At 40.2% G+C, this 16,583-nt stretch overlaps 1 protein-coding gene across 1 annotated transcript; it reads left to right on the forward strand.

Annotated features, from left to right (window-relative positions):
* The first annotated feature begins 3,668 nt into the window (after positions 1-3,668).
* On the forward strand, positions 3,669-12,570 carry zgc:73226 (uncharacterized protein LOC402792 homolog). The gene is made up of 6 exons (XM_022206974.2): positions 3,669-3,921; positions 8,035-8,185; positions 8,468-8,549; positions 9,647-9,720; positions 10,465-10,611; positions 11,801-12,570. The coding sequence occupies exons 1-6, from the start codon at positions 3,879-3,881 to the stop codon at positions 11,847-11,849; spliced, it is 546 nt and encodes a 181-aa protein (XP_022062666.1). The 5' UTR covers positions 3,669-3,878; the 3' UTR covers positions 11,850-12,570.
* The last annotated feature ends 4,013 nt before the right edge of the window (positions 12,571-16,583 follow it).

The raw sequence follows: 16,583 nt of genomic DNA on the forward strand, positions 1-16,583 counted from the left end.
GTAGGACATTGGATATGTTTTAAGCAATATATGAAATAAATGTGCTAACTCAGCCCTGTTCAAAAGTTTATATGCAGGTCCATCATGGAAAGATCTGGGAGGTGTATTATTGGCTCCAAATTCATTGGCCCAAACACACAGCAAGAGTCATAAAGAGCTATATTGAGCCACATGAAGAACAAAGAGTCCTGCAGCAGATGGATGGCCTCCACACAGCCCTGATCTCAGCCTCATGGAGTCAGCGTGGGATTACACAGGGAGACAGAAGACACTGAGACAGCTTAAATCCACAGAAGAATGGTGGCAACTTCTCCAAGATGCCTGTCAAGTACTGTGTAACTCCAAATCTGCTGCAGCACAGTCATGTAAGCTGCCTGTCAATCCGTCGTTCTCATGCCAGGGGAGACGCTGCTTACTCTGTCTGCAGCAGCACACGGTTGTTGTTTTGTCACAGGCTTCTGCAGACAACAGCAGACAGCCTGGGGTTAAGGATGGTGATACTGTTTGATTGACTGTCCATCCAACACTTTGGTGAATATACAGTGTGCTGAACAAAAATATAAACACAGCATGCGATATGTAAAGTTCAATCCATTTTTACCATAAGGGAATGAGTATTTGTTGTTGTAACACACTGCATCTCTACAACCTAATGGAAACAACCAAGTATGGTGATAATGATGATGACAATGGGCAGACTGACAGTGGGGTCATAATCTAGAAAATACAAGTCAGTGATGAGTGTGTCCTCCACTTATTTAATGAGGTGGTCAATGTTGCTGGGGAAATGTTGACTGACTTTTCCTGAAGGTAAAGCTGAAGTACATTTCTGAGGACAGGATCATGCTATTGGAGATCTAAACCTATCTGAAATCAGTTTTTAGACAAAAATTGGTGGACATTCGGGCTGCACAAACTGTTCTGAGTTATTCTATTGTTCAAAAGTTTGGGTTCGCTTAGAAATGTCCTTATTTTATTTATTATTTATTTTACTTTCAGTCAAATGTGATACAGATGTAGTTTGTTGTCAAGTGCTTGCTCAAGGGAAACCAAAGGAAACTTAGATTTGTTGCAATTCTTTTGTTGTTTTGTGAGATCATGACCTGACTATGTGAAGCATAGTCATGACATGGCATGGCATTGAAGTGGGCCTATAGCAACAGAAGTGTTGAACTGAATTGAATATACATATAAAAGGATATATAAAATGCTGAAATATTAGCATTTCATCTGTGTCACCAATCAGACCAAGATTTTACCTCTATGAAAGAAAAATTCAACATGAGTTTAGGTTAAAGTTACCAGTGTTGTTGTTGTGATGGAATGACTCTCTAATGTGTGTACGTTCTCCAGCTGTGCAACAGGAAGCTGAGAAGTTTTTAATCAGTTTTTTACTGGTCATTTTCTGAATAATTTATTGTTACTTTTACAGATTTTCCCTGTTTTGTTCGGAAAAAAAACCAAACCCTCAGAACTGTAAAAAATGTCCACATCAAATCTTGATTTTGAAATGTTAGTTTGTCGCTTTGCAGTGTCTCATTGGAGAATTACACTTAAACAAACTGTATTTAAATCAATGAAATTAACAAACAAAAAATAAATAATACACAGAAATTTGCTGTTACCTGTAAGAGAAGTGTGTATAATCAAATCAGAGAAAAAAGTCTAAAACTTGCATGATGGCTGTAAAAAGCAAAACAAACAACCACATTTAAATCAGCTAGAAAAAAGACTTTTTTCATTTACCGATTTCTTAGGGCTTTACTATTTTTGAACATGACAGTATTGCACTATCATGCAGATTTATCAAAATTTGCATAATTATCTTTAATTTTTGTTAACAACCAGTAAAATGTGACCAACAAATTACACACTTTCTAGTATATTTATTGCTCTGTAAAAATAGTGCTCCTACATGTTCATAGAAACTTTACAATATGAAGTTACAAGACAAAGACATTGTAGTAAAGCAGCCCAGTCTATGGGTTTATTTGGAGCTGTAGACTGAAGGAGGTTCCTTAATTCTTGTGTAAAAGTTCATTTAAGTAATGCTTAATATTTCAGATTTATAATACAATTAGCGATCAATAAAGTGATTAAATAGTTTATGAGGTATCAGGGAGCAATCTTTTAAAAGAAATAACGTACTTCAACCCTTCAGCTTTTGTTATTGTCCTCAACAAATGATGTAATGTCAGCAGCAGTGATCTGGAGAGCAGTCTGACAACAGGACTCCAGCTTCACTTGTGTAATTTATTGTGAAATGTGTGTTACACAAACATTTCTTACACAAGCATCTGATAGGTTGTTTTAGTCAATCAGAAATGATGAGGGTGAGTATTGTTAGGGACACCTGCTAAATGGTACAGTTAGGCTTTGCAATGAGTTTTTTTTTCTGGGATTATATAAATAATCAAAAAGCATCACCTAAGCACATCTGACAAGGCATTTGATGAAGGTTTTACATGGGTAAGGTGTCATATAAGAGGACATGACATCAGAAGAAGGACACTTGATTACAGAATCTCAGTGAATGAAATCAGAGCGTTCTGACATTAAAAATCTAAAAACAATATTCACAACTTGACTCTATTTTATCTGATAGTGGAATGTAATTACGAATCAAAATCATTTAGAATCACTCATCACTCCTTTTGTCCTTTGAAAAATGTATATTTTGACAACTGTCCAATTTTGCTATTGTTAAAACTCTGTTCATTTTGATAGAAAATTAGTTTTTGAGGATCACAAATTACACACTATGTTATAACAAATAATATTTCCAAAAAGTGGACATTACATATAATTTATAACATATTTAGCTTATATATTTGACATGTATATGTATTTTGAATTGATAATTTTTAATACATGAGTATCTTTTATAAGTAAATGAATAAATCAGTCTGTGTTTTAGTTTGGAAGGACCTGATAAACTGCACTCTAAAGTAAAGAAAGTAAACAGTGTGACATTAGTTCCTGACTGATCCTGTCTGTGTCAGGGGTTAATTTTATAATTATTAGTATTTAATTAAGTCACTACAGTTGCTTCATATGTGTTAATGTGCAGAACTCTGTTGTTATGGAGACAGGCGTCTAACAAAGGACAAAGACTGATAAATAAATAAAATCAGGAAAGCAAATAAATGTGAAATACTTTGCACTAGTCATGTTATCACAGTCATGTTGTTGTATGTTCATTGTACATTTATTGGAAGACGATAAAATATCGACATTATCATCTTAAATTTCTCAGTTTTTTTTTATAAAGGTCACATTTTTTGCCAGTAGTGTCTGTAAAACAGCTCTGGGGACATACTGTGATTGAAATGCATTTGATTATTCTTTATTTTTCTTCTGTTATATTGCAGTAAGGAGGATATTGTTGTTAGAATTATATTAAATTTGGAGCTGATGCACTGGGATGATTCTGTAAATTGCTCCAGAATACTTTTTTCTTTTCTTTTTTTTTACCAACACTCACTATATTTTATAGTAGACTTGAGCTCTCAGGTAACATTAAAAGAGTGTTTCAGTGCAGAGTTACCTCTCAGAGCTTTGTCATGCACCTTGTTGTGGCTTCTGAGCTCACCCCGGCCTGTTTGTTTACCTCTTCGCTCCTGACACGTGGGAAACGGAGGGGGAGGGAGGGAGGGAGGGGAGGAGGAAGAGGGAAGGGAGGGGAGCGGAATTAACGCGGCGTCGGTTCCCGGTGTCCTTTTTAGATCACAACAAAACACAACAGAGATTGAGAGAAACTGGTTCAGGGCACAAAAAAAAACAAACAAAAAAATATCCCATTTTGCGTCCCGAGTCGTCCTCCTCGGTCGAGCAGCAGCATCTCCGCCTCATCCAGCTCATCCTCCGGCGCGTAAAACATGTCTGTATCCGGCTCTCAGTCACCAGAAGACGGGCTGTACGGTGAGTGATGGTGGCACACAGACCCACACAGGTTGCTTGTATGTCGTGACACTTAGATATTTGCCTTGCAGTAGAGGATTTCTGCTCGTTCTGCGCGCACAACATCTACAGATCTACGTTTCAAAATGCAAATATCAGCCCTGCGCGTGTGTAAACAGTGTGAGCGGCTCATTTCAGTCAGTCAGGTGTGATGATGTGCAGCTGCTGGTCACTGCAGACATGATAGTACACACTGACAGGCTGAGGCAGCTGTGTCGGGATGAAACACACACCAGAGAAGGCCTCTGCCAGTTTTATACTTGTCATTGTTGTTGCACTGACACTGTCATTGTGAAAGGGATTCCATGACTCACCTGTTTGTATCTCTGTAAGCCAATTAAGCTGTGGAGATTTTCGACACTATAGCATCCACTGTGTGCTGGCTGCACATGGTGGCACAGAAGATGCTCTTTGAAACATGTCGCGCAATGTGGAGCCGGACACTGAGGGACCACCATGAGGCCTGATGTTTGACTCCTCGGTGGCCCAGGTTGGATTTTTTTAGGCCAAAACTGAAAATTCAATGGCCATATATGATCTGATCGCTGCTCGTTTGACATAAACACTGAAACAATCTTGATACTGATCCTCGAGATGACAATGTATTCTAATATCTTCTGCCCTCATTTGGCATTTCTGTGCTGCAGTTTCTTCTTGGCAGGAATGCAATATATGTGCAATAGTCTAGCTCTGGTATCAATATTCGCTAAAAGAATGTTCTGACGCCTTCCATCCTAATAATATAGCCCCGATTTCAAGTTTAATGTGCTAAGCGAGCAAATAAATTTCCAGAAAAACAAGCAAAAGAAAATGCTTTACTTTTGCTGCTGTTAATCAAACATTATGAGCTCAGCGGAAATTCAAATTCTCCTGTTTGGTGCCAAAAAAAAAAATCACTGAAGCAGAGAAAGGTACAGAGAGAGAGAGAGAAAGAAAGTGCATGCCAGGCTTAAAATGAATGTAAACAATGTGGACACTGTGGTTTGAATTTAGTGTTTTAAATTGATTTGCACACCAGTTTTCCCACCTCAGCAAGGTGTAAAGCTTCTTTTAAAATCAATTTTTGCTGTTTCCATTTAGGGCTTTAAAAAATATGTGAAGGAACACTCTTGCAGTTTCCCTGATGGTCTTTTTGACCTTAATTTTCTCATGTAAGCCATAAATCTGGGACAACATTTCAAACTGCACTAAGCCTCCTCTCCTCTGAGCCCACCTCACGCCCTGATATTTCCCCTTCCAGTCCATAAACTGGACAACAGGCATTCATAACCCGGCAAGCCAAAATGAATGTGCTGCGCCGCGGTTCATTGAGTCTTTTAGCATCCAGCTTGTGTCCACGTTACATAAAGCTGATTTGGCAGAGGCACAGATGAATGTGTTCGGGATTGCACCGTAGAAACTGATTTAGTGCTGCAGAATGGCGACAGATAGATAAGTCAGGCAGCAAGGCAGTTGTTATGTCATAACTCCCCTCTGTAGGAAAATAACTAGGGCAATGGCACAGTTTCCATCTCCCTCCCTCCCTCCCTCCCCCTTTTCTCTCCCCCATCTCTCTCTCTCTCCCACCCATCCTGCAGCACTGAGCCCACTCATGCCTCTGCTGCTGTTTGTGTGATCGCACAGTGGTGTCATAACCGGCATAAAGTAAAGATTAAAGAGATCGGATGAGACGGAAGGACACTCTGGTAGGCAGATTGAGGTGAGATATTTTGTACACGCTGCCTGTGTCGGCCAGAGATTACAGGCGGCATGACAGAGAGAAACAAGGGGGGAAGGGAGAGGGCGAATGGCTAATCTCTAACAGAAATAAGATCTTACGTAAGCAAACATGCTGTCAGCCCGAGTTAGCCCTGCCCTACTGTTTAGCTGAGGGTGTGTGCACGCCACACACAGCAGCGTGCATGTGTGTGTGTGTGTGTGCATGTGGTAAATCTCATCTGATCTTGACCCAGTGAATCTGCGTGTCCATTCATTCATCTGTTGTGTCGCTTTCCATTGATAGAATGAAAAATGTGTCTGTTTGTCTTGTTTTGTGTGTGTGAATGTGTTTGTGGCACACAGCTGGATGTCAGCGTTTCTCAGGTCGTCTGATGTCACGTCAGGGCATCTCAGAGTCACCATATGTCACGTCTCCATTCACTGTCAGCTCCACACTGAAGCAGTGACATTATAAATGAACAGGCGACCATGTGTGTCCTTCACAGCTCAGTGGTGTACTTGATATCAGTCTAGCAACACTGCAGAAATATTTAATGCTTATAAGATGAATAAGGCTTCTGCATCATTTAAGCCTCATAAAAAGATTTTGATGGTTTCTCTGGACACAATAGGAGCTCCATTGGATAAGCCATTAAAAGAAATCTAAGAAAAACAATTCAAATAATCTGGTCTGTAGAAAAACAACAATTTGAAACAGTATAAATTCAATCATTGGGAAAATGAAAGAGGACCCAAGTCATTTGCAGAGCAAATTTTAATCAAAAGTGGGAATGTGTTTGTGTGGATATTCAAACAGAGAAAAGACGGAAATTACTGAACTGCAATAATTCACAGAGGATTTAGAATTCACCAATAAACATCCTTTGTATTAAAAATGATGTCCATTGCATTACTTTACATTCACTTTCTGACATGCAAACTCAGCAGACAAACGCTTCCAGAGCTGATCTTGTCAGTGTTTTATCGCAACACCATTTAAATTACAATTTTATCACATATGCACAACACAATTTTGTTAATAGTGATTTTAGTCAAGATCTGAACCCAGCTCCTGCTGTTTATTGCTCCTGCCGCATTTTTATTCACTAGGAGCTCATTTGTCCTACAACATAGTCCTGCAACTCTATGGTATCAGCAAAACCGTGGCTAGAAGCAGAAAGAATTCAAACATGACACAGATGTAAGGCCATAAATCATCCATCCATTATCTATACACCGCTTAATCCTCATTAGGGTCATGGGAGCTGGAGTCTATCCCAGCTGCCTTGGGGTGAAGGCAGGGGACACTATGGATAGGTCACCAGTCTGTCAGAGGGCTACATATAAACAAACAATCACACTCACATTCACACCTACGGGCAATTTAGAGTTATCAGTTAACTTCAGCGTGTTTCTGGATTGTGGGATGAAGCCGGAGTGCCTGGGAGAACATGCAAACCCTGTGCAGAAAAATCCTGGGAAGGCCGGGACACGAACCAGGGATCTTCCAGCTGCAAGGCGACAGTGCTAACCACCATGCCACGGTGCAGCCCTATCAGAAGACCATTTTGTAAAATAAATCAGCAAAAAACCCTGCCAGAAATCATCAAGATGAAAATATTTTGGATTATTCATTTTATAGAAACTGAAAAAACTCTTAATCATCATGGACAACATTTTGCCCACAGGTTTAAGCAAAACCGGAAAAAAAAATCAAATACTATTGATATGTTACTACCTCTGTTTTTAATTGATTCCCATAGTTGTTGTCGTCAGTGTAAACACAGCCTGCAGTTTTGTTTTGTCACATGACTATTGATCACAGCTGAGTTGCTAATGGATTCAAAGTTGCATAGTGGAGCTGAGAACTTTCAGTTTTTTACAGAATCTGGTCGTTGGAAACCATTACCTTTGGGCAAATTTGTAATTAAGATGTGTTTGGGATGAAGCGACTGCCATGGAATATGATGATTTTAAGCTTAGACATAGATAAGATTGTCGATGTAATAACATGTCACAGACGAGTTCACAGCTCAAAGACTGTCAGAAAGCTGAAATCCGAGGATTTGTTCTGTTTTTGCAGTTTCTGCCTCTGATGGATGATTTTTAAAAGATAACATGCCCTTCAAACCTGGATTTAGGCTTCAGTGAATGAATTAATGCTAACCATTGCCTTACCTTGTTAATGCTGTGAAGGAAATTACAGCAAAATGTCAGTAAAAGGTCAAAGGTCAGTAAATGTGACTCTTAAGGGTCTAGATTTGTTCATTTTCAGTATCACAGCACGTTTCTGGCTGATCACAGTCTAATATACATGTATGAAGCAGAATATATGGAGCATCAGCACCAACTCTGGCCTTTGTGTTGCTGTTCCAGGCTCCTGGGTGGAGCTGGAGGAGCTGATCGCAGCCGTGAGCCGCAGAGAGAGTCTGACGGGGCCGCAGGACAGCATCTCCACCGCCCTGCAGGGGGAGCTGGAGAGGATCCTGCTGGAGGCACAGCTGGAGTGTGAGAGGAGTAGAGACAGGTAATGATGCAGTTTGTTAATGTGGTGTGTTTTTTTTTAATGTTTTGTTCTGTTCATGGGGTTTGGAGGGAGTGTGGGAGTCTGAGCTGCACAGCGAGGTGTAGAAATCATTTGCACAGTAATGAGGTTTATTCTGCGCTCAGAGGAACTCTGCTTGTTTTTCACAACGTGTGTTTACTTTGTCAGTTTTTGTTAGTTTTTGCAAGAATGTTGAATTATTACGCTGCACTCGGTCTGTTTCTTGACACTGAGCCTGCATTGTAAAGTGTCTTCTGTCCACAGTCCTCCACAGGTGACGACTCCACAGTCCACCGGCTCTCCAAGACCCACTAGTGAGCAGGACAGCGACTGTGTGACCATACAGGTATCCATTTGTTGAAATATAAAGCAAAGCAGACCAACAACATGCACGCATGTTTAGTTTTGCTCTGACAAGTACAAAAATGTTGTTTATAGCTGTAAATCACAGAAAGTAGTTACACTGCATTACGTGTTAAATTATTGATGAGCAGCTTCCAAAGCACAAAGGGATCATTTCAATGCAGCTTCAAACTCCACTTGCCTGAGGTAGATAATCAATACCAGAGTGTATATTTTGCATTTCTGTGACAAATTATTTATTTTGTTACAAATGGGAACAACTGAACAAAGTCTTGATGCTCTCACATCCAAGAGAGAATCAACTAAGCTGCTGTTTCTTGTTAACCCTCCTGTTGTCCTCATTTACGGGCTCCAAAAAATATTGTTCCCTTGTCTGAAAAAAAATCCAGAAATTCAGCAAAAAAAAAAAAAAAAATCCCCAAATGTTTAAAAATTTGCAAAATCTTCAGGAAGAAATTTCCAAAAAATCCTTAAAATTCTGCCTTAAAAGATTTATTTAAAAACAAATTTTAAAAAATCCCTAAATTTGGCAAGAAATAAAAATTTAAAAAGTTACCCTAGTGAGGATAAAGCTCTGTATAGAGAATGGATGGATGAATTGTAAATATTTTCAGAAATTAATAAAAAATCTTCCAAAAAAAATCCTAAAAACATCTAAAATGATTTCATATATATCAGTAAAAGTGCTAATGTTTTATTTAAGAAAATTTGGGGGAAAAAAATCAACCAAAATCCAGCAAATTTCGTTGGATATTGGTTGATTTGTTTCTGATTGTTCTTAAAGAAACATTGTTTTTAACATTTTTTTTTCCACCAAAAAATGTTCAAATATTTCCCAAAATGATGAAAATGTGGAAGTTTTCACTGTTAAAATATATATATATTTTCCACATTTTGAAACTTTAAAACAGGTCAGTTTGAGTCACGGACAACACGAGGCTTAAATGTCGTTCAGTTTTACTTCAGTGATTTGCTCTTTTCACAGTAACATCACTGTCACTGTTTTCTACTGTCCTTCATTAGAATTTTTTAAAATTTTCATTTTACCTCAAATCTTCTCATCTGTGTTCTGTGTTGCAGGAGGAAGCTGAGCGACGGGCGGACACTGACTGGGTGTGGGATTGGTCCAGTAGACCTGAAAATATGCCACCAAAGTAAGACTGGCTCCTTTGAGTTTGACTGTTTTGCTTATGTTTGCTGTGATATTTTACTGCATGCCTACGCTGTCAGAGGACTCAGCCAGGAGGCAGTTGGCTTAACTTAATGTATAGATTGGAAGCAGGTGACCAAAAATCTGCCTACTGATCAATTATTTACACCCCATTTCTAGTTTGTTTGCACATAAACATGAACTACAAAAGTTTGGTTTTACAGAAACAACCAGACAACCTCCCTAATAATCTGTTCATGTACAGGGTGTCCATAAAGTCTCTTTAATAAATTCTTAAAATTGTAAAGACACCTTATGGACACCCTGTATATTTAAAGGAGCATACAGTAAATGAACTCGAGCACTTTTTGCTTTTCTCAGAAAAATAGGCCGGGTATACTTTTAAGACATCACAAACCTACTGATTGCCTAGTGTGTTTGTTCAGTTTAACTTTAACAGCACGCTGTGTATTTTTGTTTTGTTTGTGGATTATACCTTTGAAGCACATGAAGCGCCCTCATTTTTATTTACTGTGCTGCACTTGACATTTAATCTCCCGCAATAAAATAAGTCTGTTTGACAGGTAGCAGTTCTCAGTGGTCTCAGACTCTCAGTATTTTTCTTGCATCCTCAGTCTTCTCTCTTGTGCTCTCATTATCTCTGTTTATTTCTCTCCCTTTCAATCTTCCGTCCTCCTGCATCTCTTATCTCTGACTCCTCTCCTCCTTTCTCTCTCTCTCTCTGCAGAGAGTTTGTGTTTCAGCACCCGAAGCAGCCGAGCTCCCTCAGCGTTAGGAAGACAGAGGTGATGAAGAGGGGACTCTTCTCCTCCGATGTCCTCCTCATTCTTGTCCCTTCACTGCTGGCTTCACACCTGCTCACACTTGGAGTTGGGTGAGTATGATCCATGTTTGAAGGGAAAAATAGTAAGAAATGAAGAAAACACAGAGCTCACAATACAGTCTCATAATTAGAAAAAAAAAGCATAAGATCAAACAGCTATTTTGTTTTTACAAACTCGGATTCCTCACCAGGTAAATTATTACAGCAGCTAGATACAGATGAGGCCTGGAAGAAGCAGGAAAAGAATTACAAATTTTTCAAAAAAACTCAGATGTCGGATTCATTTCAAACTCTCTTAAAAACAACTTTAACTACATTTACTAATACGACGTGCCACAAAATGAATAATTTCTTATGCATCACAGAACTTCTGGCATTCTTGATTGCGCATCGTACAGAAGGCAAAATTATTGTACAAATGGGATAATTATCGTACATCTGGCCACGCTGTAGAGAGAATGGCATGTCTGAACTAACCTCTGGAGCCAGAAACTTATGTAACTCAGTGCAATCTCCTATTCAGCACGTCTTTCACTGCTGTCTCTGAAAAATAAATGAATATTACAGCAACTTGTGTCCTTTTAATAGCAGATACGGCCAGGTCACAGTACCAGCGTGTAAAATGATCATTTTGTGAGCAACAAAAAAAAATGCAAATAAAAGTTTTAAGTGCGGCAAAACAGGTTTTATCCTAACTTAGTTCATAACTCACCCAGACTCTATTAAACTTTCAGTCGGTCCCTTTGAAGTCTCTTACAGACACAACTGAACGAATGCATCTCTTTGGCGTCCTCGCTTGTGAAGTCATCTCCTCCGTTGATGTGTCTTTTGCAAATATTGCATTGCATATTGCAAATTGAATAAACAAAAATAACTGCCTGCTATGTTTTTAACGTTTGGCAGTTTAACTTTACCTCTTTGTGAAGAGCAAGACAGAAGTGCCAACCTTAGATTAAACTTTAATAGCATCCTGGACTGCCTGGTTGGGGAATACTGCACAGTAAATGGGCTATTAGTGAACACGGTTTTTATATGATGTTGATATTACATAATCTACAAGGCCACAAATTAATGTAGTTAGTTAGCTCATACTAGAGCAAAAAGGAGCACCGTTTATTCCATTTCTTACTCTGTTGCTCCGGTGTTTTTAAATCCTGCCATCTCTAATTATGGTTGCTAAGGTTTGAGGGTTCAGTGAAGTGTCAGTCATTAATTCATGCTTTTTCTTTTCTCCTTTTAGGATCTACATAGGAAAACGATTGGCCGCTTCCACAACCAGCACGCTGTGACGTCAGCTGTAGGCTAGCGACCCTATTCGCTAAAAGTCTGGCCATTAAGGTCACAGTCCGCCCTCTCTACCGCACTAATTTGCCTCCTTCCTTCGTCATGGGGCAAACATAGGATCCTGCCTGTCTGTACCTCTGTCTTTCTGTTTGTCTGTCCACCCAGCAGTACTCTGTCCGTCCGTCCTTTCTGTCAGCCTCTTTGTCAGTCTGTGCATGTCGTAGGGCCCGGGGAGCGGATGGATGTCGACCAGTGAGTCAGACTGAGGTCACTTTTACTCTCCCACAGAGTAACACTGATCTCAACCAGCTGAAGCATAATCAGAGGGGAGAGATTGCCGTGATACAAGAGAGAGGAGAGAAAGAGTGTTTTGCCCGACTAGAACAATAAATCCCTTTGATAGGAGGAGATGAAAACGCTTCGTTGGGAACGGTGTGTTCCGACAAAATGAGAAAGCTAATATGTGATAGCCATTCTCCCAACCTTTGAGAAAGCAAAATGTCTGTCATTTGTCAAAAGTAATGACCCTCTGTACGACTGAGCTGCTAAAAGTGGTTCTGGGGGTTTTGTCTGCCCTGATGGTGAATCTAACGTAGAGAGTTTTAGTTGGCTGAGTGAATGTAGGAGTGGCTCTGGTTGTGCTTTTTGTCCCATAAACCAATTAAATATTTGACCTCTGACAAAGACAATCATGATCCCATTAAACTTCACTCCTCAAAACCTTAACGTGCCTCCTGGGTCTTTTGTTCCTCTCTTCCACTGCTCATCCTGGCAGGTATTTAATGTACACATGCTCGTCTGTTTTATCAATGCGAGGAAAGTGAAGCGTTTTCAGCTGACAAAGCACAAACATTTGCCGAAGTAAGCACTGTACAATAAATATTTTTAGTTTGCGTTGTCTGGAGATCATTTGTAGGCAGTCACAGACAACAAAAAGGAAAGATTTTTACAAGCTAATGTGTTGTTAACAACCTGTAAATGAACCACAACATCTGCTTAAAATTCCTTCCTCTTTCCATAGGAGGTAAATCACTCCAAATCACTCCAAATCACTCCGGTGGTTTGTCCTGATAAGCTCTGTAGCGTGCATGTCGCTGGTGTTTTTTCATGCACCAGTGATGACTCTTCCTCTTGTCTAGCTGAACTCTTGCAGAAATGTTATGACGTCACACGAGCGTGTCTGTTTCCATCTGCCTTTGTCGTTCCTTACCTCACATAAGTCTTCCTTTTCTCTTTTTTTTAACAAGCTGCTGCTTTGACCCGTCATGGATTTGACATTTTATTGCTTTCCCATAAAGCAGAAAGCCGTTTCCTCTTAACATCTCATGAAAATAGTTGGCCCAGATTTTGAATGGAGGGTCTGAGAGGCACGCTGAGGCTTTGCTGTGCCTCCTCGGACGCAAACGTGCCCATTTGTTGTCCAGCTTGGCCAAGCCCAATGAGTTTATCAGCCATTAGCGCAGTGTTTGATGTGAGGGTCCTGCTGAGCTCGTTAAGCTACTCCTAGACTCACCGAGCTGACGATGCAACAACAAGGCTGCCTTGGCGGAGCACAAAAGCACCTGGTTTCCATTCACAGCGAACCGCAGGTAACTCTCTCACGTGCACACAAGGAATCTATGGCGAGTGCATGTTTTGGCATCGCTTTCACACAACAACAAGCAAAAGGAAACACTTTATCGGTAGATGACACATGCTTGAGAAATGTTCGTTCATCATTTTTAGCTGACAAAACCATTGCATCTGTGTATGATGATGTAATTCCAGCTTTAGAAAGATGGTTACATTATAGTGGATCATAGCATATTGTAAGCAAAAAGCAAGGCTAACATTGCAAGGCGTATGGTTTACAGAGTGACCTGTATTTACTGTGGATGTGTGCACAGTTTTTAAGGTCAGAAAGGTTCTAATCAGTGGTCATTTTGTCAGCAATTGCTGTGATGGAAAGTATTTGTTCATGACATTACCGTGACTATAAAAAGTATTCACCCCCCTTGCAGGTTTTCCCCTTTAATTGCTTTTCAACGTGTGATATTCTTTTGTGTCAAAGTGAAAACAGCTTTCTGCAAAGTAATGTCAGTTAATTAGAAATATAAAATACAAAATAAGTGATTGCTTAAGTATTTACCCCCTATAAAGTGACCTATGTCAGTACAGCTGCAGCTAACCAGGGCTGGAAGTCACAAAGTTAGTGAAATAAAGCTCTGTCTCAGTGATTGTAGTACAAAGACACCTATATCTGGAAGGTCCAGTCACTGGTGAAGTGGTACTCCTCACTACAACCACACCATGAAGACAAATAAACACACCAAGCAACTCTGTCGAAAGGTTTTTGAAAAGTGTAAGTCAGAGACTGGAAAGAGGAAAGTTTCAAAGACTCTGGAGAACTCAAAAAAAGAGTGACTGTGGAAGAAAGAGATCAGTGAAGGAGGCCACAAGACACCTATGACTCCCCTGAAGGAGTTAAAAGCTTCAACATGGAGATGTGAGAGACAACAAACAACAACTGTTGCCTGTTCTTCACCAGTCAAAGCTTTATGGGAGAGAGAAAACCAATGCTGAAGAAAACCTCATTAAATTTCAAGAATCCACCAGAAGGCATGTAGGAGACTCTGAGGTCAGATGGAGGAAGGTCTAGCTCTTTGGTCATTTGGAAAATACCAAATACTGCACATCTCCACCGTGAAGCATGGAGATGAAGTCTTTTCTCCTATGTTTTTAGGGGTTTTTTTTAGATTCGGTCTCAGAACAAATAAATTTACACAGCTGCATGTTTTAGTATTTTGTACTTGGATTATTTCAGATTTGATGGGTGGGATGTAAAACGTCCTCCAATTCTGAAATGACCCAAAAAGCGACAAAATCAAAACAAATCAAAGTCAGAGGTTTAGATGATGAGACTAAACTGTTCTTTTTTCTAAACGACATGGTAGCGTTAAATCCCAGATCTCACTTAATTCAACTGGGAGAGATACCAGTGACAGATCAGAGGTGTAATCCATCCTAATAGTTCTATAGGTCATCAGTTTTGGCCTCTCGGGTTCAACCCCTCAAGCTGTTAATGCTCAGCCTGGGACAAACAGGCAGCCACAGGTGGGTCAGAGTGTTATAAATCATCATGTTCCCACACAGTTTCATCCCGTTTCTGTGAACGGGATTTCAGCATAGCAGGGGACCACGTTAAGATCTGTCAACCTTGTAATATCCTCCCTGAAAAGGGGAGCAGTTACTGCACTGAACACCATCTGTGATTTTTCCGTCAGCATTAAAGTGAACCAGTAGATCTACGTGGATACATGTGGAATAGGGTGATAAACACCAGTCTGAGCAGCCGGACTTACGAAAGAAACCCCAAATCCTGTTCTTGAAGGTGAAGGAGACTGAAGCCGAGACAGACTGTGCAAGAAATCTGTTCATTTCCTGGACTGCACTTTAGAGATCGGACATCTGTCTCTCTGGGAAATGCATTATCTTCCTGCTCCTATACTGCTAGACAGGAAATAGAGAGTACAGTTTCAAAGGGTTTTGGATGTAACAAAAGAATTCAGTTAAACTGGCATGGCGTCTGAGCCTCAACATTAAAACAAGGTCACTAATTTGAGCCTCCATCTCAAGTAGCTTGACTTTACCACATGTGGCCCCCTCATGAACCACTTATTATGAGAAATACTGGGTTATAATTCCACTAAACAGAATGACGTACTCGGAAGTCAGACACATAATACAGCTTACCAAGCCAGCACGTTCCCACACAAGAGTGAAAAACTTTTCTGCTTGCCTTGTATGGACTCAGACAGCTACACTCACACAGAACAACCACATTCACTTCCAAAAATCGATATTTGCTTTAATAAATCCAAAATGAATGCTTGTTGAGGGAGATCAACGCATCTCTTTAGATGTAATCTGGCATTCAAGCAGCACAATGAATGCCCCGCCGGTAACATTTGCAAACAGAGAGTTTTTGCATTTTTCATATTCTCTGTCACTCTTGAGAACACAGCAGCAATTTGACTAATCAGTCTAATATCTGACAAGGCACGGAGGTGGAACGGGGAGAGTGAAAGAAGCTCCTTTGTGTACAAGAATGATTTGCCATGTGTTTTTTCCCCCCTGTCATGTACTCAAACATGTGCTTGTCATCTTGTATCTGCGGTGCCAGATTACACACCAGGAAGGGGCAATAATTGCTTCCACGTGCTGTCGTCCCTTTCCTCCTCTTATATGCGCTCCCCTTTCTAGTCAATCATGCCGGCTGAGCGTGGCACAGACGTGGATGTGAACTGCACGGCGTCTGAACAAATGACCCTGTGTACTCTCCCTCTCGGCGCTGTTTCCCACTGTACGGCGGCCCTTTCTAGTCCGGACATGTTTGGTCTCAATGTGCCAGAAGTATGAAGGATTAATGAGAGCACCTGGAATAGGGCTCAAAGGAACACAATGCACCGCTGTTCGTTCTGTGTAAACAAGCAGCTCAATAAAGTGTGGGTGTGTTTTGTCCTGAAGAAATTGTCCTATGCATGTTTTGCTATGAAGAAAGCTTTATGGACACGCTGAGTTGAGTAAAAGGGAGCATTTGTCACATTTTGCACTACTGTGTGTGTTTACTATATCAAGATTAATGCCTTCAGTATGCTTCCAAAGAACAGCTTGTTTGATGATCAAATATCTTCTGTGCCTCCCCCTGACAACACCTTTCTCATGCCACATTAAGGCCATCTGTGTTAACTATTAGTTGA

Source organism: Acanthochromis polyacanthus, chromosome 18, assembly GCF_021347895.1.
Source record: "Acanthochromis polyacanthus isolate Apoly-LR-REF ecotype Palm Island chromosome 18, KAUST_Apoly_ChrSc, whole genome shotgun sequence".
Taxonomy (NCBI): Eukaryota; Metazoa; Chordata; class Actinopteri; family Pomacentridae; genus Acanthochromis; species Acanthochromis polyacanthus.

Excerpts from the sequence above, each read along its gene's own strand:
- zgc:73226 (XM_022206974.2), top strand. The coding sequence starts at position 3,879 with ATGTCTGTATCCGGCTCTCAGTCACCAGAAGACGGGCTGTACG. Across the intron at positions 8,550-9,646 it reads GCGACTGTGTGACCATACAG|GAGGAAGCTGAGCGACGGGC; the intron begins GTATCCATTTGT and ends TCTGTGTTGCAG. Across the intron at positions 9,721-10,464 it reads CCTGAAAATATGCCACCAAA|AGAGTTTGTGTTTCAGCACC; the intron begins GTAAGACTGGCT and ends CTCTCTCTGCAG.